At 38.9% G+C, this 23,534-nt stretch overlaps 2 protein-coding genes across 10 annotated transcripts in view; one reads left to right on the forward strand and one right to left on the reverse strand.

Annotated features, from left to right (window-relative positions):
- The window catches only part of CSPP1 (centrosome and spindle pole associated protein 1), a 65,858-nt gene extending 55,543 nt beyond the window's left edge, over positions 1–10,315 (reverse strand). For 8 of the 9 annotated variants that reach the window (XM_027906532.1, XM_027906530.1, XM_027906533.1 and 5 more), the window contains exons 1-3: positions 10,031–10,315; positions 5,151–5,254; positions 4,511–4,607 (exon numbers count right to left, since the gene is read on the reverse strand). In XM_027906532.1, coding sequence (XP_027762333.1) covers positions 4,511–4,607; positions 5,151–5,252 — 199 coding nt within the window. In that variant the 5' untranslated portion in view covers positions 5,253–5,254; positions 10,031–10,315. Of the gene's footprint in view, positions 1–4,510; positions 4,608–5,150; positions 5,255–7,579; positions 7,732–10,030 lie in introns of all 9 variants that reach the window. The other variant, XM_027906525.1, reaches the window with a different exon arrangement.
- Positions 10,316–10,964: 649 nt separating this feature from the next.
- COPS5 (COP9 signalosome subunit 5) lies at positions 10,965–23,286 on the forward strand. The gene is made up of 8 exons (XM_027906534.1): positions 10,965–11,178; positions 11,276–11,510; positions 14,171–14,299; positions 15,494–15,559; positions 17,020–17,105; positions 19,016–19,127; positions 19,878–20,026; positions 22,889–23,286. Exons 1-8 carry the CDS (start codon positions 11,027–11,029, stop codon positions 22,971–22,973), a joined length of 1,014 nt encoding a protein of 337 aa, XP_027762335.1. The 5' UTR covers positions 10,965–11,026; the 3' UTR covers positions 22,974–23,286.
- The last annotated feature ends 248 nt before the right edge of the window (positions 23,287–23,534 follow it).

Genomic DNA, 23,534 nt, shown 5'->3' on the forward strand with positions numbered 1-23,534 from the left:
AAAAAAAAAAAAAAAAAAAAAAAAAAAAAAAAAAAAAAAGCAACATAAGCTGAATTTATTCAAAGAGTTTACAAATAGAGTAATATAACCTAAAGTTTGTACCTATTTTTTTTGTGAATGTATGTTTTGGAAGAAATCTCCTTTGACATGTTAGTTCCTAAACTGACCTGATATTTTATGTTGTGATTATCACACAGTAGAAAACATAATGCACAACTGAAAGCAACAAGCTATTTGTTTAGCACAAAGCATTTGAAAAATATGTTGGCTTCCATATAACTAGAATCTGACCACACGATAATTACAATCATTCTTCTTTCCACCTCAGTGTTTTTAATTGTAGTAGACCCAAAACACATTAGTACTTTTCTGAGATTACTATCTGGTCTCATAACAGCTGCTGAATTAAAAAAATAACGCTATGCAAGCTGTTTGCCATTCCCAAAATACATCCTTAAGTACTTTGTAAGAAACACCCCCTGCCCCAGAAGGCCATCTCTGCAGCTGCTTTCACCACTCTCCACAAAGAGTAAGTGAATTCCACAAACTCATCCAACAAGGGACAAAGATTACAACTGTTGGGTGGGGGCTTTTATTGTTATTTCATATCATTTCTCTAAAAGCATTTCTATATCTTGTGACCTTTGTAAAATTAATAGCAAGGAGTAAGAGGGAAGAGAGGGATATTCAAGATTTACTCTCACATGAGTCCCAATTTATTGCATGGATTTGTTTGGCCAGGCTTGAGATACATTCTGACATAGCTGAATTTTACATGAATTAATTTTGTTTTTTGAATTAGTTACAGAAAACAAAGACCAAAAGCAACTAACAGGTCAGAGCAAAGATTCTTTCAGTAATTTCACAGATGCCAGTAAAATTCAGTACAAAACAAACAAAAAAAAAGAGTGACAATTAAGGAATCAAGTGCTTTGATTCAAATATTTGATGTATTCAAATAAAAAAGTGTTTAAAGTTATTTTTTTTACAGAAGACCTTTTTTTGGCCACCAGAAAAGCACTGAGATAACAATCACTGGTAGTGATCTGGGGTATACTTGAAAACTACTCACTTCAAAGACTTATGCTAGGAGAGCCTAGCAAAACTACTGCAGTTAACATACACTCATCCTAATTTTGTGCGCAACTTTTCTGAATTCTTCCATCAGAATAAGAGATATACTTTTTTTTTAAATGGTTTTCTGCTTTTGTTTTTCATGTAATTGCTGTAGTTATCTGCCATTTCATTTGCTGTTCATCACATATAAGGACACTGACAATTTTTAAAAAAAAGGTTAATATTGTAAATGCATTTTTACATAAACGTTTGCATGAGAAATAACTGTCACTTTAGTCAGTCTGAATCTCAACATTATTGCTAGAACTATAAAGTACACTTAGTAGTTACCAAGGAACAAGTCCCCGTCTGATTTAATCCACAGGCAATTACACTGCTTTAAAGCAGAGCCAGCCAATAATATCAACTATAATCCACTTCACTATCCAAATTATTATTATAGAAAGTGCTAGTTTGGGCTAAGATAGAGTTAATTTTCTTCATAGTAGCTGGTGTGGTCCTGTGTTTTGGATTTGTGCTGGGAACTGTTGGTAAACACAGGGATGTTTTTGTTATTGCTGAACAGTCCTCACACAGCATCAAGGCTTTACCTGCTTCTCATTCCATCCATCAGCAAGCAAGCTTGGGGTGCACAAATAGCTGGGAGAGGACACAGCTGGAAGAGCTGACTCCAGCTGACCATAGGGATATTCCATGCTATATGGCATCATGCTCAGCAATACGATTGCGGGAAGGTTGGTGGGGTCTGCTGCTCCAGTGCAGCAGGAGAGCCTGTCCCAGTACGGCCTAGAATCTGGTCAGAGAATGCAAGCCATGCAAGCTCTCTCTAGTGAGTTACTGATGGCACCGTGATAATGCTTTTGGTGTTGAATTATGCTAAAATCAGCCTGGTACACCAAACTCCAAACACACATCCCTCTTTTTGAAGTTGGATGTGATAGCTGGTAGCTGGTCTGTAAATTTCTGACTAGCAGTCCAATCACTTTCTGCTATAAAAGTACAGTCCCCTTTCATATAGTCAGGTTCTTCTAAGATAACCCTTCCTGGGATGTGTGCATAGAGTTCCTCCCTTTTGCTGGGGACCCCCCCCCAAGGAATACTCCTCGAGGCTGATGGAAATGGATCTCCCCACAAGCAATGGTAGGGACGAGTTACATCAGATCTCTACTTAATAATTATTTCCATTTTTTGCTAGCTTTAATATAATTGCTTCAATAATTACTTCAATATAGTGCACTGCCCTATCTTACTGGATTCTAGGTCTTATTGCGGTAGGCCCTCCTGTCACTTACTAAAACTACTAGTACTGTCAGCATTTATATTGTGTAATAAATAATTCTGATTGAGCTCTTTTGCCTGATCATTTGTAATAATAAATTATTCATTTTATATAAATATTCTCAGTTTGCCATCATTAAAACCCGCAGCACAAAGTCGGTTCAATCACACCTCTATAATTCCTTAAATTTAAACCACTGACAAAATCTGAAGTTAAGATTGGATACTCTCATGGCTCAATAGCAGGGCTTCTTCAATAAATTTTGTCTAAGTCTTCCACTCCCACCCACAACATCAAGAACTGGCTGGGCATCAGTCAGCTGGTGGCGAACAACAGTTTTCATTTGTATCACTTGTCTTTCTTGGGTTTTATTTCTTTCTCTTTGTTATTTTCCTTTTCAGCACTTTTTTCTTTTCATTATTAAACTGCTTTTATTTGAACCCATGAGTTTTTTCAGTTTGACTCTTTCAATTCTCTTTCCCAACCTCAGAGTGGTTGTACGGTGTTTAGTTGCCAGCTGGGGTTAAACCATGACACGGCAATACCTACTTAGTGGTTTTCATTTAAGATCACCTGAATGCCCCTCACCTGTAATACTTTGTTGGGTTACTATATTTAGGTGTTAACAGTTAAGTCAAATTTGTATAACAAACACAACATATGTTGTTACAGCTCTCCCACAGTGAAAAATTATTTTAATATTAAAATAGTTTAACTGTTGGGTATTGGTCTGTCACTGTAAGGCAGTGGGATACTACCTATTGTGTTCTATTTTCTGTATCATATGTTTCCACTGTTAAGCAAAGAACTATCAACATCAGGAAGAACATGCCGATCCTAACAAAACTGCCAAAAATGTGTGATAGATACTTATTCAACTGCTGTCCTCTAACCAAGTTTATCTATTATGACTTCTGGCAGTAAGGGATATTCAGTTATCATTTCAAGTATTTTTTGTGAAGTTTTCCTCTAAAAGTCTTTGAAGAGCTTGTCTTTTCGATGGCTGGAAATTCTGTTTATACCACAACCTTATAAAAACCATCTTTTTATTTATGCAGCTAAGATCAGCTCAGACCAGAAGATTCACAAGCTCAGGTTCCACCTCCCACTGGAAGCTGCAGAATTACAGCAGGATTACAGTAGGCACAGCATGAAAATTAATGAGGTACAAACCCAAAGCATCTACACTGAAAGAAAAGAGTTACCTATCAACAAGAAACAGAACGCAAAGAAGCTCTAAAGCTGCCAGAACAAACTTGAGCTATACAAATGTAACTAAGAAAAAATAGTAGCGCCTACAGAAAGGAGATAGACAAGTAAGGAAAGGTGGCACATTACAGAAACATTACAACGGAGAAAAGAACACTATCACACACATTTCCAATCAGAAACCACAAAGAACACAGAGAAAAGAATAAAAAGGACAATATATAACAAAAACAGTTACTAATACTGGTAGTCACAGCAAAACAAACCATTTCCCTTAGTTAAGATTTCAACAACTAAGTGCTTGTTCTTTCTCTGTATAGTAAATGACTACATTGTAACACTGGACATTGTAACAAAATTACAGATTAATACAAATAGTTTTAACTGCCTAAACATCCAAAAGATGCTTACCATTGAAAGGAAAAACTTAGTTTAACTGTATGCATTTTAGTCAAGGTGGACTAGGGCACTTAACCTAAGAGGCTGAAAGGAAAAGTATTCTTACTTTCCCGGCACAAACCACAGGGAATGTATCCTTTTGAAGTAAAGTCCAGATGAAAGACAGACTTTCAAAGCTTTTTCCACTCAAATACAATAGGAAAAGACACATCACCTATCAAGCACATCACCCACATCACCTGACAAGCAGATTTCTTCTTTTGTTTGGTTGGTTTGGATTTTTTTTAGTGGCACTACCTTTATAGGAAGAAAAAGAAAGTGCTTGCCCTATTCTCCTGATTAAAAAAAAAAGGTGTAACTGCAAAAAAAAAAATAAAATTCCATAACATCCCAAGATTTTTGGAAGGCTGAAGAATTATTATGCACTTGAATTGAAATGATCATCTTATGATTAAAGTTCCAAAGCAGTAATTCCCTTGCAAAAATTCCCAAGGGTAATTAAATGCTACTTAAATCTAAAAAACATATTAAAAAAATATACTATACCTAAAGGATAGTTCTGTTGACTATTCGGAGGTATATTTTCTTTTGCCATGGAAATTAGGATTTTCCTAGTCTCAGAAAGCTTCTCTGATTCCTTATTCTGAAAACAAAACAAAATGCTTTACTCCATTACAAGGTAAAGGAAATATCACATATAAGAACCTTAGTAACTTATTTATTTGCACTGGAGAATAGAGAGATTGAAAGTAACACTGGATTAACACATGAAAATTACTAATAGGAAAACTGTGATAAGAACAGATTTTGTTTAATCGTTACTTTCCTTTTATATTTCCTAGTTTCTGTAAGAGAAATGTTGAGGACATTTATACCTTCCACCCCAACACTTCAGCTCTGGAGTGAGCAGAGGGCAGATCCGTGCTAGTCACCTTCCCTAAGGAGGTGGGGAAGGAGCAATAATAGCCATTTACAGGAGTTTTCTCACTTGTAAAATACAAATCTTACTGTGTATGCCTGGTAGCATACAGGGTTTTAAAAATCTACACACATAAAAAGTATTTAAGTTAGAAATTACTTAATCCTTAATATATAATTTAACAAAAAATCCAGTTATAAGAGCATAGTAAAAGTAAGCTTAGCAACACAAGTACTTAAATTCAAAAAAGCTTATTAACAGTCTTACCCTCATTTCCATGTAAGGTGGATCATTTTCAAGTTCTGCTTTATCTTGTGCAAACTTGGCCTTGTGTTCTTCAATAGATTTGTCTAAGTCATCCGCCATCATTTCTGCGGTTACAGAAAAGACACAGAACTTTAGACTTTGCCTTTACATTAGAACTTCAAAAATTTAAAGCTCAGTTATAGTTGCTTAAGAAAGTAGTTAATAATCAAGTTTGTCCCTCAGAACTACAACCCTTAAGATGTTGGCTGAGTCAACAAAACACCTGACTCAGGAAACCCATCCAAGGAGGATACTACTTGATGTTTCACCAGAGAGAAAATTCAAAGATTCCAGATAATAAGATTGAAGATACTTCTCTAATCTTTTTTTTCTAACATGGTTAAAGTGTTTTGGGGTTAGTTTTTTTACCTGCAAGTCTACCAATGGCCCTTTGCTACACACTAGCACAAGCTGACCACTAGTGAACAATTAAATCAAAATTAGAAAATACACAAAAGTAAACAGGATAAAGGAATCACTAGACAAAAGACTATGAAAAGTGCAGATTACATGCATAGTCCAAAATAAGGACCAAATCATACAGCCAGTTCTGTGTTCAACTTACTATCAAGAGGAATCTTAAAAATAATCAAGCTTACTAAAAACAAAAGAAAGAAAAAACTCACAATACATGCATAGTGTTTCTGGAATTGGAGCCAACAGTGTATCACTACCTCCTGTACCACTAAAATAGCAGAGGCAATAAGAATAGCTACAATTCTGCAATAATCTGCCAATTATCTGGAAGAAAACATGTACTAAAGAACAGCTGACTACCTCTCTTACATTAGTTGTGCACCTTGCCTATTTAACTGAAAGCCCTTCAGAGCAGAAAATTTAGCATCTTATTTGTGGAATTTATTGTACATTGCTGCACCTGGATAATCTCGTAATAAAAATTAGAGTCAATCAAATCCATGTCAATGAAACTGCACAGAAGTTAATTTCGAATATTCTTTGTTACAACAGTCTTGCCAGAACTAAAAATACTGCAAAGCTGTAACCACGGAAAAAAGGAAAGACAAAACCAAAACCAATGACTGCATACAAGCCTACTCATCCTAATCTCCACTCAGGGTTTTCACCAACTCCACTGGAGCAGAAGTTTTGCAAAACCAAGCCTACTGACTAAAAAAAAAAACAAACAAAAAAAAATCTAAGTTATATTCCATACAAAAGAAGCATGAAACTGAGAAGAAAATTATGACCCTCAAATCACTCTAATGCTACCCACACAACTTAAGCAATAGGATTGCTTATGCAGGTTCCTGAACAATCCCATCACATCCAGTATCTAAACCAAGACTATCCAGCAGGTTTTTCAAGGCTAATTCGTTATCTTTCTAAAGCCTACAGATTGTATGAAGTAAACATTAGGCCAATGACAAAGGCATATTAGAAACAGTTTCAGGAAGAGGATCAAAGAACTTAAAAACAACAACAAAAAAACAAACCCCAACCTCAAATATAATAAGGTAGCACACAGGTAAACATAAAAATAATGTGTCCAGAAAGACTGAGATAAATGCTTACTAGAAGTAAGATGAAAACAAAAAATGCCCAGATTCTATGAGATAAAGTCAAGTAATTGCATGATAATTTAATGAATACATTTGCTTGATGTATTCCTCAGAATTTACTCCTTTAAACTTTTTCTCTTTTTTGATTCATAATATAAAATTACAATATCATTACAAAGGAGGCAGAACTAGGACAACCTATTTACAATTCCTAGTGGTAATACAGGACAATCAATTCCAAAAATAAATACCCCCGTCTGATTTGTCCTAAATCTTTAATCTCATTAGTTTTGCACACTGATAAGGGATAAGTTTAAAAGAGGATAAGTTTCCAGGCACTGGTAAATATTATTCAGCCTATTAGGTTACATAAGAATAATGAAAAAAGGCTGAAGCAACTTGTCATATAAAAAAAAAAATTTAAAAGTTGGTCTCATCCCCCATTCAGTACTGCACAGTCATCAAGAGGAAAATTACCACACGTAGGAGGCATTGTGAGAAGTCTTTTCAAAAGCTCGCTGACTGTAACATCTATATTTCTTATAGCTATTTACAATCACATTTATAAACTCTAGAACTGTTTCCAAACCCCTGTATGGGAATGGTAACAAACTTATTCCGAGAGACAGCATAAGGAAAGGAGTATTTGCAGTATATTTTGTATCTAGCACAAGGAACACTAAGAATATTCCAGCCTTCTGCACTCCTATCACGTTGCTCAAAAGAGCAAGATAATAAATTAAAAACCAAAGACAAAACTGTTACAGTTGAACTATATAGGCAATTTGATTGGTGTGAAGAGAGCTGGCAATTCCAGGCCTTGGAGAATACTAAGATAACTAGTGCTACAGCACAGTTGATTCAGCATACCTTTAATACAGGTAAATAGCCTGGAAAAGTAGACAAATCCTTCTTAGAAATATCTAGATGTTTCGTGTCTTAACATCCTTCTGTTTGAGTTGATCTTCTTAAAAGATGCACAAGTGCAAACTTTATGAGATAGGCAAAACAAGTATATTATACTAAAAAAGAAAAAAAATGTTATTATTCTAAGCAAAAGGGTGACAATTTGAATGTGATGCATACACTGCTAAGTCCCAAAAATATACCAGCATGTAAACAAATGTCCCACTGAATATGAATCAACTTTATCATCTACTGTATCATGTGAAGAGATCATGACTAATCACAATAAAAAGATGGAAGCAACATATTTCTATCTGAGAAGAGGGCTACCACAGCCCCCAGGTGTGCAGTGAATTATCTCAGAGGTGACAACACTAAACTCACAGTGAACTGTCAACTTCAAACTGGCTTCACATGACTGCACAAACACACTAGGAAAAAGCCTGCCACTGTAACATCACTTAAAATCATAACAAAATATCTCATTTTCAGGTTAACAACGCATTTGAATGCCTTTTGTGCATTTCTAGCCCCTTGCAACCGCTAGTAAAAGTAGCAGATTCAAAACCAAGCTTGGAGGCATCGCTCCACGAGCATGTGCATAGTGCAAAAGGGGAAGTCAGAATATGCTGTAAACACTTGAAAACCCAAGGATACACCATATGCTCCCAAAATTATGAGGTGTAAACATCATATTTTTCATGCTTTTTGATAAACACAATATTCTGTAAATACAATTTCTAAAAAAATGTTTAATAGCACAAATCTATCAGCTCTCCTTTAGCTCTTGCAATTTTAAATCTTGGATTATTTGCATTCCCAAAACATGGCATTATTCGAAGTGCAATTTCATTAAACATACTGCTGCTATGTATTCAACTACCATATGAAAATGTTCCATAAAAATATTTTTCTGTATTATTTTGTTCAGGAACATTTTAGATTTTCATGACCTTTTTTCCTTTCCAACTGAAAGTTTTCAGAAAAGCAACTCGGTAACAGAGTCAGCTAAATAGACTTCAACTTAAGCTAATATACCAAGCAATAAAAAGCATATATTCAAGAAAAATAAGTCAGGTTTGAACATGACATTTTTATTGGATCTATGCCCAGAGTTAATAATGCATGTCTAAGTATTCAAGGTATCCAAAACACCTATGTGCATATTTATCTTATGCAGTATATTTAGCTACGTATTGTGTAGCTACTTTTTCACCTAGAGCAATGTTTATTGTATTCCTTTTTAATCTTTCCCTTTTCCTCCTATTTGTCCAGGAGAATGAGGCACAAAATTTAAAATCAGCACGTGCAAGCAGATTTCGTCTCTTCCGTGCTACGCAATATTAAAATACCATCAGGAACGCTGGCAAAATGGCAATTCCCATCCATATGAACTGCAGCATGGCTGGCAAGGAGGGAAATGCTTTGAAAAACCTTTGAAAAAGCAAATGCTTTGAAATATGCCACGTTTAGTAATTGTACCTGCACGTTATACGGTCACCAATTGTGTCATTAAGAAACATTTTTCAAAGTTTCACCCAAATCTCCGAAGGTCTCACAACAGCCACTACTGGCTGCTTCTCTATCCCTGTGAATGGCACTTAGAATAAGCTCCTGCTGCCAGAGACGTGCTTCCTGTACCTTTCCCTGCCGTTTCTTTCAAATTCTTGGCCGAAAAGCACAAGAGTCCAGGGTCTGGACGCTCACAAATAATAAACTTTGACTGAAGCAGCACGACTTTTTTACAAATCAGAAGGCAATTTACCCTCTCACCAACCAACCAACAAGTTTCATGAGTTACTTTCCCTCCACGGTAGGGCTTATCTGTCTTCCCAAAGAGCAGAGCACGCATTCTGATCCAAAAAGACACCAATTTCGCCAAACTTTCAGACCCGGGAGATCAGGTTTATTTCTCCAAGCGCGACAGCTCGGGGAAGCGCCTCTCCCCCGGCCTGCAGCGCCCGCCTCCCAGCCTCCCTCCCTCCCTCTCTCCCTCCTCGGCAGCATCTCTCGGGCACTCCCGGAGGCACCGACCCCCCGGGGCCGGGGCGGGGATGCGGCACCCGGGGCTCGGCCCCTTTTCCGGACCGCGGCGCCGTTGTCAGGCAACGGCCGCACAACAAGCGGCCCCACCGGAGGGACGAGCCGAGCTGAACTGAGCTGAGCTGAGCTGAACCGAGCCGGGCCGGGCCGGGCCGGGCCAGGTCGAGCCCCGCCGCCCCCGCAGGGACCCCCAGACCCAGCACTGCGCCCCGGGTGCGCCCCCGCCCCGTCCCACCCTGGAGCCCGTCCCGCTGCTCGTCGAACCCCCCTCGGCCCCGCCGCCGCCCAGGCTCGGTGCGGCCGCTGCGAACCGCCCGGCGGGGCCGCGGGGAAAGGTCCCCGGGAGCCGCCCCGACCCCTCCGCCCGCTCACCGGTGCCGGCGACCGCGGCTCCGTCCGCGCCCCTCGGTTACCACCGCCCCGGAACCCGGCGGGCGGCGCCGCGCAGCGCCCCCCCCTGCCCCGGAGGGCGGCGCGACCCGGGCGCCACCGCCTCCTCCCCCGGGCGGGAAAGGGAGCGCAGCGGGAGGCGGCGGGAGGGCTTCACAGCATCACGGAATGGCCCGGGTGGGAAGGGACCACAGGGGGTCATCTGGTCCAACTTCCCTGCTCAAGCAGGGTCGTCCTGGAGCACATGGCACAGGATCGCGTCCAAGTGGTTCTTGAATATCTCCAGTAAGGGAGATTCCACAACCTCTCGGGGCAACCTGTTCCAGTGTGCGGTCACTCACACGGTAAAGAAGTTCTTTCTCATATTCGGGTGGAACCTTCTGTGCATCAGTTTCTGCCTGTCGCCTCTTATCCTATGGCTGGCACCACAGAGAAGAGCCTGACTCTATCCTCTTGACACCGTCCCCTTAGATATTTACACACACTGATAAGGTCCACTCTCAGTCGTCTCTTCTCGAGGCTGAACACGCTCAGCTCCTTCAGCTGTTCCTTATAAGAGAGATGCTCCAATCCCGTAATCATCTTTGTTGCCCTCCGCTGGACCCGCTCCAGGAGGTCCGTGTCCCTCTTGTACTGAGGAGCCCGGAACAGGACACAGTAAGTTAAAAAGTGAAAAAACAATAATAATAGTAATAATACCAAAGGACCCTTGGCGTGCGGCTCCCCGTGAAGCGCCGCCCGGCCGGTGCCGGGGTGGTTCCCGAGGTGCCGCATCCCGGAGCGCTCGGGGGCTCCCACCCGGCTGCAGAGCCGCGCGCGGCCGCTGGGGGCGCAGCGCCGCCCGCCCCGGGCCTGCGCGGACCGTACCACCCCCTAACGCACCCCCCGCACAACCCCCCCCGCCCCGCGGTTGGTTCCGCCGGCGGCCCGGAGCGGCGGTGCGGGGCCGGGAGCGGGGCCTGGGCCGGGAGCGGGAGGATGGCGGGGAGCGGCGCCTCCGGGAGCGGGATGGCGCAGAAGACGTGGGAGCTGGCCAACAACATGCAGGAGGCGCAGAGCATCGACGAGATCTACAAGTACGACCGCAAGCAGCAGCAGGAGATCCTGGCGGCCAAGCCCTGGACCAAGGAGTGAGTGGGAGCGGGGCCGGCGGGGCGGGCGGGACGGGCCGCGAGGATCCCGATCTGACGGCTCTGCCTTCCCCCCGCGGCCTCTGTGCCGCCGCAGCCACCATTACTTCAAGTACTGCAAGATCTCGGCGCTGGCGCTGCTGAAGATGGTGATGCACGCCAGGTCCGGCGGCAACCTGGAGGTGATGGGGCTCATGCTGGGCAAGGTGGACGGGGAGACCATGATCATCATGGACAGCTTCGCCCTGCCCGTGGAGGGCACCGAGACCCGCGTCAACGCGCAGGCCGCCGCCTACGAGTACATGGCCGCGTACATCGAGAACGCCAAGCAGGTGAGGAGCGGGGGCACGGGGTGTTTTTGCCTCTCCACGGAGATCCTGTGGGTCTTGTGAGCTACAGGAACATATTCGGGGGCTCGCAGGCTTCCCGCTCATACCAGTGCCTCCCCGATTGTCCTGTTCCTCCTCAAACATGACAGTGGGAACTGTGTCAGCAGCAGGGAACGCAGGGCCCTGTAAACATTTTCACATGAGTATTTCCATGTCTTACAGTAATCATCAAAAGTTGGACTCGATGATCTTGTAGGTCTTTTCCAACTTTAATGATTCTATAATAAGTACTGTATTCTTTCCTTTGCAAATTATTTTCATTGCTGAGGAAGTGTTTTTGTGACTGAAGCTGGGGGCTTGTGAATGGTACAAGGAGGGACCGCGTTCCTAAAATAACTGATACGTGTTTCTAAAAACATTATGCAAAATTAAATATAAAGTATGTGCGCATCAAATATATTTGTAGATCAGGAATATGGCATTTATTCTTACCTTCTTCTGAAGTCTTACTGCATAGTCATGCTGCTCTTTTCCATAAAGAGAACACATTCAGGAAGAAATTCATGAAGGAATAAGTAAGTTTCAGTGCAACTTAATTATTCATTTGGAAATTTAGCTGAACAGACTCAAATGTCTGGTTCCCATCTTCATCACTGTGTCTTCAGAGTTCCATTAAACCTGACTATGAAGTAAAGTTCTCATGAGCAGAAGGATAACAGAAATACGACTCTGCTCTGTGGGTGGTGTAGAAACCAGCACAGCACATCAGAACACCTGCTGATGCGCTTCTTCCAGTACAGGGCAATCCTATACTACAAATAAGAGCTGACATAACTTTAACTCTCCAAGCTCAAATAATTCTGAGGCCCATTTGACACTTTGATTTTTAGACCAGCTAAAATTAGAAGCCCCTTACTTACTATGTGGATATATCAGAGGAGTTATTCTGGAGTGTTTTATTTATCTTCAGAGCCTTACATACAGGTAGAGATATCAAAATAGATGTGCATTAGGCTGAATCATAACATCAGCAAATAAACATAATCCAGAAGTAGTAATGTTCCTTTTTAAATAATTCAGCCCTATTGATGAGAAACTCTTAGAAATAATGTATTTAATCCAGTTTGTTTTGTCTGGAAACTGTTGATGTCATGATGCTAATACTGTTGTTGCAGAAAGTAAGTAGCTGGGAGAGATGTCTTTGCCTAAAGATATATTCATACTATCTTTAGATAGAGATATATCCATACTATCCTGCTCTTAGGTAGAAATACTGAGTTTCAAAACTGTATTTATAATAGCATAATAAGTATAATAGCATAAAATTAGGGGGGTTATATACAGTGAGTCCAGCTTGTGTTTAAAACAGTCCGAGTTTCTGTAGGAGTTCTTATAGGAAATGTTTTTTCACTTGTTTACGTTGTACAGTTTTGTCTATAGTTTCACATATTTGAAATGTGCAAATGTGCACATGTGTGCAAATGTAATAACTCAGCCTTCCTGGTGCTCTGGCAGGGTTTACGTGCATGTTCCTTATTTGATTTTGGCAAGCAGTTGTTCCTGGAATAACTCATTTTAATATTAAGTTGCTAGTTGATATATTCCCCTGCATAAGTGCTTTATAGAGGCCAGCATTCCAGTTATTTGCTTCTCCATGGGCAGGATCTGGTATAAATACAGTTAAAATGCATTATTTGGCTTTGAGAAATAACATACATTCTTCAGTGCTTTGTTGGCCTCTCCTATGGGAGTTGCAAAGGAAATATAAACATTATTTACCAGTAAAAAAATAAAATAAATGTTCCATTCAGTAAGCAAGTTTATGTGTTCTCTCTCATCTCTAAATTTTTCTGACTGAACCTTCCTGACATACCCAGTATTGGGTAAAACTAAACAGGCACTGTGTCCAAACACATCTTAACTCTCAGGAAAGAACTGGCATGTTAGGTTGGACCAAAATTATCCTACTCAGTGTGGAACAGCCAGTAAGCAATTCTTCAGAGAGGATTACAAAAATCAGGTTCAATGCGTGTTTATTCTGCTGGCTTTTTTTGGCTTTGTTCCTTTTTTTCCAGAATTCTTAAAGATTTCCAGGGGTATTATTTGGAAACTCCTGGTTTGAGTTTTTATCTGATAAAAATGTGTAAAAAATTCACCTTTGGCTTTTAGAGCTGTCTCTGGACAATAATTTCTATCATTTCTGATGTTTGAAAACAGGCCTTTCAAGTTAATTTTTAAGCCTACCACTGATCTAATAGTATATGCCTCTGAGACGTGTTACTGTACTAAACAATTCATTCTCTGCTGATCTTCCATGCATTATATGAGATTATATGTACTTGTGTCATAACCTCCCTAAAAAGTTCCTTGTGCCTGCTGAGGAGTCCCAGCTCACCACCTACCTCACTGTGTGGAACCTCTTCTGTACTTCAGCTGACACTGAAGTTCAGCTCCTCACTCCTTGAAGGTCCTTGTTCCGTGGCAGCAGCTGTAGCCGAGAATGCCAGCACTACACACTGCGCGGTTTTGGGGAATAGTTGAGCAGCGTAAGAAATTCCTGCTTATCCTCCCGCGGCGTTGCAGTGTGCTGGAAGGGCCGCTGGAGGGCAGCCGGTACTTTGGGAACGGAGATGAACTCGGCCTTTTCTCTTCCTCGTTCCCAGGTCGGACGCCTGGAAAATGCCATCGGCTGGTATCACAGTCACCCTGGCTACGGCTGCTGGCTCTCGGGGATCGACGTCAGCACCCAAATGCTTAACCAGCAGTTTCAAGAACCCTTCGTAGCAGTGGTTGTGAGTACTGGCTGATGAGTGATTAAACGACATGGCAAATCGTCATAGGGAGAATAGTTTTTAGATTTTCATCTGTTAACGTTCTAGCAGTGTGTATTTTGCATGATGGAGGTGTTAGATCGACTTTTTAAACTGGTGCCACACCTTTTGCTTTGCTGGCCACATTCTGGCCAAACCAAGCATTGTTTGCCAAAACCATTTTCACGGCCTTGTTCCAGCTGTAGTGGTTTTGTACAAATCCATACATTACTCTAAACTTAAAGTTCTGCTCGGTACTTTTGCAAAAGAATGTATTGAGCAATCCATAATTAACTTCCTTCGACAGAACAAAAAAAATCTGTTTCTTTTGTTCTCTTCCTTCTGCTATTACAGCAAAGCACGTTCACGAAGTTATGTTATTTTGCATCTAAAGTGCCTTTTAAATTAAGTCAGTGGCATAGTACAAGGTAGAAGACACTAGGAAATCTATCTTTGAAGTAGAAACCTGAAAAAAATCCTTGAGATCTTCATGTTCTTTCAGGCTTCAGATACATTTGAAATCAAAAGTAAACCTTATTTTAGATACTGTTTGTATAACCATTGCTACTGAAGGAAATAAAGGAAAAAATACTGAAATTAGTCATAAAGAAGGAATATAACTGATGGAAGAATTACATAAGAAAAAGATAAATGACCCTTGAGAAGTATTTTCACCATGTGAGTTTTCCTGTATGACATAATTTCACAGATTCAGAACACTTTTCTAGAGACTGCCTTTTTCTTATTTTCCTCTCCCTTTTTTAATTACTTTTGAAATTAAATAAGACATTAGTATGTCTGTTAGCAAGGAGATTTCATTAGTTTCCTGCATTTTCCACCAAAGTGCAGCAAATAATATAATACTTTTTCTTACCTCTAGTGGTTATAAGATTAAAATGCAGATTTTTATTATGGTTTATTGACTGCTCAAAAGTGCAATTTCTTTTAAATACTTTGTAAACAAGGAAAATTAGTTTGAAAAAATAGCCCACAGCAGGCTATTGATATTCCTATCTGTTTAGAGAGTCTCATACCAACAGAAAAAACAGTATTTATGACAAAACTAATACAATTTGCCTGAATTACATTTCTGAAATACCACTACTATAAACTTAGCTTATGCCTGTAATAATTTATTAAATGGATATAATATGAGTATTACCTGTATTTCTACAGATTGACCCAACAAGAACAATATCTGCAGGAAAAGTAAATCTTGGAGCATTTAGGACATATCCTAAGGTAAATAGTTAAAATCATCTAGTGTGTGATCACTGAACTGTCTTTAGGTAAGTATAGATTGGTTCTAAAGATTACTGCAGTTTGATCTGCTGTGCTGTACTGTATGTCATTGTTCATTCCAAAACAAACACATGCTGATATATTGGTTACTGCATGCCTTTGGATATTGATTATGTTTACAAAAGTTGATTTCTGGTTTGGTTTTCGTAGAGTTTTGGCCATATTAAATCAAATATATTATCTAGATTGTGGAGCTGTCCTAGAATTATATAGCTCTATAACACTGTTTTTAAATGGATATAGTTGTAGCTAGCACTCATCAAAATAGATTTACGTTAATTCTTCTCTGTTTATTTTTTTAGACCTAAACCCAAATGTTAATAGTGTGTTTAAAACTATAATTTGTTTTCATTTGAGAAAAAGAAGATGCAAAACTATCTACTTAGCTTTCAAATAAATATTATGAATCTTCACAAAATAATGTACAAAAAAGTCAGTTAAACGATATGGAAGGGTTAGGCTTAAAACCAGAAAATCACATCCATATTGGAGATCTAGATCTCCAAATGCAGTTTCTTGTGTATAATCCTGGCAGAGATATAACTGTGTTATTTAATTTCAATCTAAGACAGTTCAGGTGTATCTTTTAAATACCCAGTAACTATTGACTCATCAAGAACTTCAGGCAGCCATCCAGTAAAACCATTAACAAAATTAATTGTTTAATAAAAATTCAACCTTGTAATTAACAAAAATGTTTGTGAAAGGTCCCCAGTTGCATCCAAGCATTATTTTTGTGTTGACAAAAAAATGAGGCATCTTCTTAGAACAGTTTGTGATTCAGCATATTCAATTCTGTGGGCAAAAACACTTCATAAATGCTTTCAGAATTTTGAGCAGGGAGAAGAACCTTACACCTGAAAACCAGGTCATGTCTAGAAAGTGCACATTAGAAGCCTATTTTTAGGGAGTCCTCACAGTGGACTGCAGGCAGTTTTTGCTTAGTCAGTAGCTGTCAGTGGCATCCTCTTGGCTAAATAAGTGACTGAAGTTTTGGGTATCCCTAAGGCATATCCAAGGAATGGATTTTTCTTCCCTCTTCTCACATCTCCAGTCTTCCCTCAAAGAATAGGTAGAGAAATATTATCTTAGAAGAAGCTTGCCCGTTCTTTGGTCTAATTATAGCCTGCCATATTCCTTGTTTGAAAAAGCTCAGCTACTGACCACTGGTTTGCTTTTGATAGACCTGTAAATTAATAACTGCTAGTAAAGCCAAATGTAAACCTGAGATCCAAGAAAATTCTGAATTTCAGATTACCGGGCAAAATGTCATTTTCCCTAGGAAAAATAAACTAGAATTGCATAAACTAAATGTTTTTTGTAAAGTACTTCCAAGAATTGAGGCATTAAAAGAAGTCCCAGAATTACTGTGTCATCTTTGCCTTTTGTTGAATTTTCAGGGCTATAAACCTCCAGATGAAGGTCCCTCCGAATACCAGACTATTCCACTTAATAAGATAGAAGACTTTGGTGTACATTGTAAACAGTAAGTAACAGAAAAACTTATAACTTCAGCATTTTTGTGTTTAGGTTAGTGATTCAGTACAAAAAAGTAAATTCCTTGGAGCGTTTCAAGTTTTGAAGTTCAGCGTTGATTTAGCACTGTTGGTTTTGTGAAAAAGTGTTACTGGCATTTAGCAGGAGATGTTTTAAGAGAGAACCATTGGAAAGATGAACTGGTTAAAAACTTTAGCAGTTGATTTCTGGACACCTTTTAGTAGTGGTGCAGTTAGGGCAGGGGAGCAGGCTCAGATGTGGAGTGATCAGGAGGGCGAGGGAGCCTGTAATCCATCTGCTCTTGTGAGTGTGTCGAGCGCAGCTCGTTGTCCTGCATCACTGGGCGCGTTAAGATTGTTTCTGTCTCTGTTAGGATTGGAAAGTGGTGCAGCCCCAAGGATAAGATCAGTAACAGGAAGAATTACTGCTTTTTGTCTCCTGCTAGTTTACTTTTCATAAATTGACTAAGAATTAAAGGTTAAGAGAACTTGAATTATGGTCATAGAACCATAGAGCATTTGTGTTGGAAAATACCTTTAAGGCCATTGAATGCTGCTGTTAATCTAGCACCGCCAAATTCACCGCTAAACCATGTCCCTAAGGGCCACATCTACACATCTTCTAAATACCTCCAGTGACTCAGCCACTTCCCTGGGCAGCCTGTTCCAATACTTGACAACCCTTTCATGGGTTTGTCCCTTTAATACCCAATCCAGATCTCCCCTGGTGCAACTTGAGGCCATTTCCTCTTGCCCTGAGCTTGTTACTTGGGAGAAGAGACCAACCTCCACCTGTCTACAACCTCCTTTCAGGTAGTTGCAGAGAGAGATAAGGTCTCCCTGAGCCTTCTTTTCTCCAGGCTAACCAACCCCAGCTCCCTCAGCCAATTCTCCTAAGACCGTTAATGATCCTGTCTGAAATGCCAATGACTACTAATCACTTCATGGCAGCAGTAGCAGTCTGGATAATCCTAATCCATTTTTTCTCCTTTAGTTGATGTTCAAAGCCCAATGCTAAATTGTTTCCATTTTATCTTTTCAGTAAATACATTGTTCCTCAAATAACCTAGATTTCTAAATTTGAATCTGTCACATATCTCTTTGAAGAACTGGCTTAGTATCTCATTTTTTTGTTGCATATGTGCAATAATGGTATTTATTATATTCCACAAGTATTAAAGTGTGGTGAGTTGGTAGATTTTATAGCAATGTTATCTCTGATGGGACTTCTTTCAGAAATGCTGAGCAAAATAACTTTACAGAGAAACCAAAAGGTAACAGGATTATTGATAACCTGAGCAAGAACTTCCTGATCAAAATAAAGTTTAATATAGCTCTTAAATGTTGCTGTAATTCACCTACACTGATAACTTAACGTTGCTCAGCTTTCTATCTACTTTACTATGTCTTGTGAATTTTGTAGCACCACTAAAGCCTGACTTTCAAAATAGGTGTGGTAGAACATAAGGATTATTTGCCTGTTTGTAACATTTACTGCTACCAAGTGTTCCTAAAGGAGTTAGAGGGGGCATATGCAAAACTGCAATCAACTGCACATAAGTTATTAGAGTATTGAAGTATTCCAGGCATGGAACAGGGCATCACTGCATTGCACAAGAAGTTGTTAAGAGAATAATTGAGAAACCCTAGCAATTTCATTAAATAGAACACAGCACTATGTGTGGGGATTATGTATTCCTGTATTAAAGCTATATATGAGTTACTTAAGGAAAATCTTAAGAGTTAGAATTGGAGTAACTTTTTTAATTGTTCAGTGCTTTGAGTTTTTGAAGATACTTGCCATTGATAAAGATGTTTTGAGTTGCATATATTTTGTGTGTGACGGTCAAAGGACATATTCAAATGGAAGCTTATTTTGTTTGCATGTTTGTTTTTGAAGGTATTATGCTTTAGAAGTCTCATACTTTAAATCATCTTTGGATCGTAAATTGCTTGAGCTTTTGTGGAACAAGTACTGGGTGAACACTCTCAGTTCTTCTAGTTTACTTACTGTAAGTACCACAGTATGTTGTCGTGTGTATTTATTCACTCAAGAGTGCTAAAAGCCAGACCCTGTACTTTAAAATTCATAGTAGAACACTGATAGATACAGATCCCACATTAAGAATCTATCAGATTGTACAAGAAAGTGAGTTTTCCCTAATCGTAAATAATGAAAGTTCCTCATATCTGCACTGTAGAAGGTGGGAATAACTTGCATTTACTTTTACTGACTTCTCTCTCCACACTTAAATTTTGTCTTAAACACATTTTAACCTTATATCTCTATACAGCACTGAAATTTATAGTATGCCTTAAAATAATGGTGTTTAATAAGTAAACACTTCAAAAAACCCAGTCAATGGGACAATTAAAACAAGGTTGCAACCGAAATACTGCAGGTAGACCTTCAGTGTAACAGCATCAAAACCTTCCTTCTGTAGAACACAGTTTTGTACCTTTTCTCTTGGACAGAACCAACTGAGTTTTACTTACTCTTGCATAACTTAGGGCATGGGTTGAAAGTAATAAAGAGTGTCCATTTCAGGCTTTAGGGAATGAGAATTGTCTGAGGTTCAGCTTCTGTTCTCTCAACCACCACTCACATCACTCGTGTTCTGCATCACTTCAATTGTAGATATAGGTTAAAATATGCAGTACTACAGTCTTAAAAGCTCTTTTCAGATTTTGTTTATTTTGTGTCTAAAGGCTTGAATGTGTAGCTTAGAATTCAATACGTTTATTGCCTTCTTTCTCCTAAGAATGCTGACTACACCACTGGCCAAGTCTTTGATTTGTCTGAAAAATTAGAACAGTCAGAAGCTCAGCTTGGAAGGGGCAGTTTCATGCTGGGTTTAGAGACTCATGACAAGAAATCAGAAGACAAACTTGCAAAAGCAACAAGAGACAGGTAAGATAATGAACACATTTGTCTTCTCTGTAAAAAGTGTTATTTTGTTTTAAACTTTTATCATGCCTGTAATTGCAACATGCCATTTAAATTGTAACCTGACAAGATTAGAGATAAGAATTATTAGATTATAGATGTGAATGAGAGACTCCAAATGTTATCAGTTATTTTTGAAAGTTTAGGACTTTTCAGTCTTTTTTCTGGAATAAATTCAAGTCTAGTTTTTTGAACAAAAAAATCCCAGTAAAATTCCATCAGAATACGGTGAATAAAAAAAAAGATGTTTTCTGTCAAATGCAGAATTTTAACATTGATAGGAAATAGCACATTTTTGTGGTTAATCAGGTTTAAACTAACAGTAGATAAAATTATTGTCTAGAACATGATTTTAAGAACTAGTGCTAACAGTCCAGTAAGTTTAGTTTACACTTGTGTAAGACTTTTACTCTTAAAAATTAAGAACTGCCTTTTTTTCATGTTTCTTAGTTAATATATCCTTTTTCCACAAGTGAGGAAGGGAGTTCTTGTTGTTTTGCTTTTAGGAACATATTCTGGCTTTTATATTTAGCGGTCTTGCCTGATAGCTGATACTTGCTCTTATCAGTTAATGAAGTTATTCTTATTGGGTGTACAGAATTGTAATCACCATTTTTCCAAGTAAAATCTTTAATAAAAGCTAGTAGTATCCAACAAGTCATACAGTTGGGTTGTTCAAGAACATGGTATTTGGCAAATTTCAGACCTTAAAAACAAAGGAATACTGCACTGTACACGCAAGTGCAATTTCAGATTCATCTGTGGAGAAGGCAGGACTGACCTGCAGGCATCTTAGGAGTGTTCGGAGTGAGAGATTTGGAATTATTCCATTTAGTAAGGAACAATTCTGTAGAATTCCTTGGTATAGACTGCAAAAAACTGAGCAAAAGCTGGGATGTTCTGCTTTTCAGATTTTGAGGTTTTCTGGCCCTCTTCCTCATCATTTTATCCCGATACATAAAACAGTATTCTGGTATTCTTTCCCCCCACACATCTCCACGTTAGAGTGTGTGTAATAGTTCCAGGTTTACTGAGGGACATGATTTTTGAGATACCAGATGAGAGGTGACTTATTAGGTGGGTAAAAAAAAAAAAAACAAAGAGAAAAAAAAGGAGATTTTGTGTGAACAGAATCTGCTTTATTTACATCTTGCTCACTGACTCAGGTGGACACAGGCTTTGCCTTAATAAAGAGAGGATTCAGCCTGTGCTGGACAAGCCTTTGTTCCCCAGTAAGCAATGAGGGAATATCTGCAAATATAACATGGTCATTGCTAAACAGAATCAGAGTTGCTGTTGTGCTCATGTCTTCTGTGCATTTGTTTCCTTGTTACGGGAAGTTAACAGCTTTTACAAACTTTCTAACAAACATGATCTACTTTATACGAGTTAATACTTATTTAGATTATTTCACTTGCAGAATACGTTTACAATGAAGTCAAGGCTGTTGCTAATTCATAACAACCAGGTTAAGTGACACCTCCCAGCTCCTGTAGTGAGACAGAATAGCAATGCTCAAAAGACAAAAGAAGGATGGAGTTCCTGACAAATTTGCATCAATTTTGATCCCTGTTTGGTGTCTCATAATACTGATCGCATTTTATTTTCCCATTGCTCTTACCTGCTTACAGTTATTTTAAGAAATAACCCCTCTGATCATCCTATTTTATTATTTCTTGCAGATACTTTTCTGGTTTTGTTTAGTCTTCATCAGTAGTTAGTTTATAAATTGTAAAAGTGGAAGGGATTGTTGTTGTCATGAATTCTGCTTTCTTGTGTAACAAAAGCTACCGTAGTTCCCATAACAAGTTGTAACACTTTTACAGATGCACATTTTTCTTCAATTAGTAATCTTTCCTAAGAGAACAGTAAAGAAAGTAAAAGGCTTGTACAGACACAGGACAGTTGATTCAGTGGTACCTAAATTACTTTGAAGAAAATAAGGTTGCAAAGTTTACTAAAGGATTATTGGATGTACTTGTTTTAGGAAAAACGGCGCTGTAAGACATTAGGATAAAAGTGCTTACACTGGGATGTATCAGATCTTTCTGTTACTGTACATACACATCTCTAAGAGCCATTTTATAAGGGTACATATGGATTAGCCAAATTGTGCTCCATGTCAGCTTCCTTTCTCGTAAGATTCCTTTATCTAGCTAGTAGTAATGTGTCCCTGTTCTCCACACCTTCAGGGCTGATTCATCCTTTGCATTTGTATATTCTGTTTTTATTTGTTAACTTGATACTACATCCCCCTAAGCCAGACACTGGGGAAAAGTTGGATCAGTAGGAATCCTCTCAGCTGTCTGGGGGTTTTGCACATGTTACATATTTTGACTGATAACTAATTGATTCTATAAACTATTCCTTTAATGTTTCCTTCAAAGTTTCTCAGAGGAGCCTTGATTACCGTGCACTTCTGTCCTGGGGTTGGGCAAAGGAGATAAGGTAGAGAACAGGGAGAGCCTTCAGGTATCGATAACAACAACTGGTAGCTCCATTCCTCCAAAGATTTTTTTTCATTTTATTTTTTGATTCAGAGGACCATGGAGCCCACTTGCTATTGTTTATGTAAGTTGTTCTAAACTGCCAAAGAAGTTTTCTGGAATTGCTCCATGTGTATGTATAGTCAGTTTGCTTTTTAAGTAACAAAAAGGTATTGGCAACAATGGCTAAATTGCTGTGTGTGACTTCTCCCTTCTCGACAGTTGTTAAGATTCATGGGGTTATGGGCACCTTGAACTTCCAAAACAGCTGAATATCTTCAAAGAAAATGTCAGGTCTGTTCAGGTTTTGTCCAACATTGAATTTATGCTTGTTTTTCAGCTGCAAGACCACCATAGAAGCTATACATGGATTGATGTCTCAGGTTATTAAGGATAAACTTTTTAATCAAATTAATATAGCTTGAAGCACATCACCGGCTGATATGCATCTCCAAAGCAGAAAATATCATAGTTTCTTTCTCTTGGACTCGTTCAATTTGGGAAATTAAGCTGGAGTGGAAAATTATACGATTAATTTTGTAGTACTTTAATATTTCCCACCTGTCTGACCAGTTTTAAAGAACAAAATGTTCTGAAATGTAGTGCAACTTTTTGTTCTTTATCATAAAACACAACCAGTTTGCAGATTTGTTCCAAGAGAAAAATAAATGTGACTTACTGGATTTTGGTCTTAGATATTTATCTCATCCAACTGCAATAAAAGAATTTTGAAACTGAGCAAGTATTTTGGGCCTTGATATTTTTGGCAAGCATTTATCTTCTCTTACTCTTTTTCTTATTGTTTTGTAGAATAGTTCCATCTACTCAGTTAGATTAGATAGGTAAGCTATGCAGTATAAGAAGTTTGTTTCTCAGATTTTAATACCTGTGTTTAATTTTAAGAATTGAAATCCCATTTGTTTATCTTTTAACAAGTTGTTAACTCTAATGGAGCCTTTCCTGATTTGGGTTTACTGGTCCAGCCA

The sequence above is a fragment of the Empidonax traillii genome, unplaced genomic scaffold (genome assembly GCF_003031625.1).
Source record: "Empidonax traillii isolate 1590-97213 ecotype Southwest subspecies unplaced genomic scaffold, ASM303162v1 scaffold1313:size132312, whole genome shotgun sequence".
In the NCBI taxonomy this organism is placed as follows: domain Eukaryota; kingdom Metazoa; phylum Chordata; class Aves; order Passeriformes; family Tyrannidae; genus Empidonax; species Empidonax traillii.

Bases quoted from the DNA above. Each gene is read 5' to 3' on its own strand.
- COPS5 (XM_027906534.1), top strand. From the start codon at position 11,027: ATGGCGGGGAGCGGCGCCTCCGGGAGCGGGATGGCGCAGAAGACGTGG. The intron at 11,511-14,170 runs GTGAGGAGCGGG...CCTCGTTCCCAG, and splicing joins ACATCGAGAACGCCAAGCAG to GTCGGACGCCTGGAAAATGC. The intron at 19,128-19,877 runs GTAAGTACCACA...CTTTCTCCTAAG, and splicing joins GTTCTTCTAGTTTACTTACT to AATGCTGACTACACCACTGG.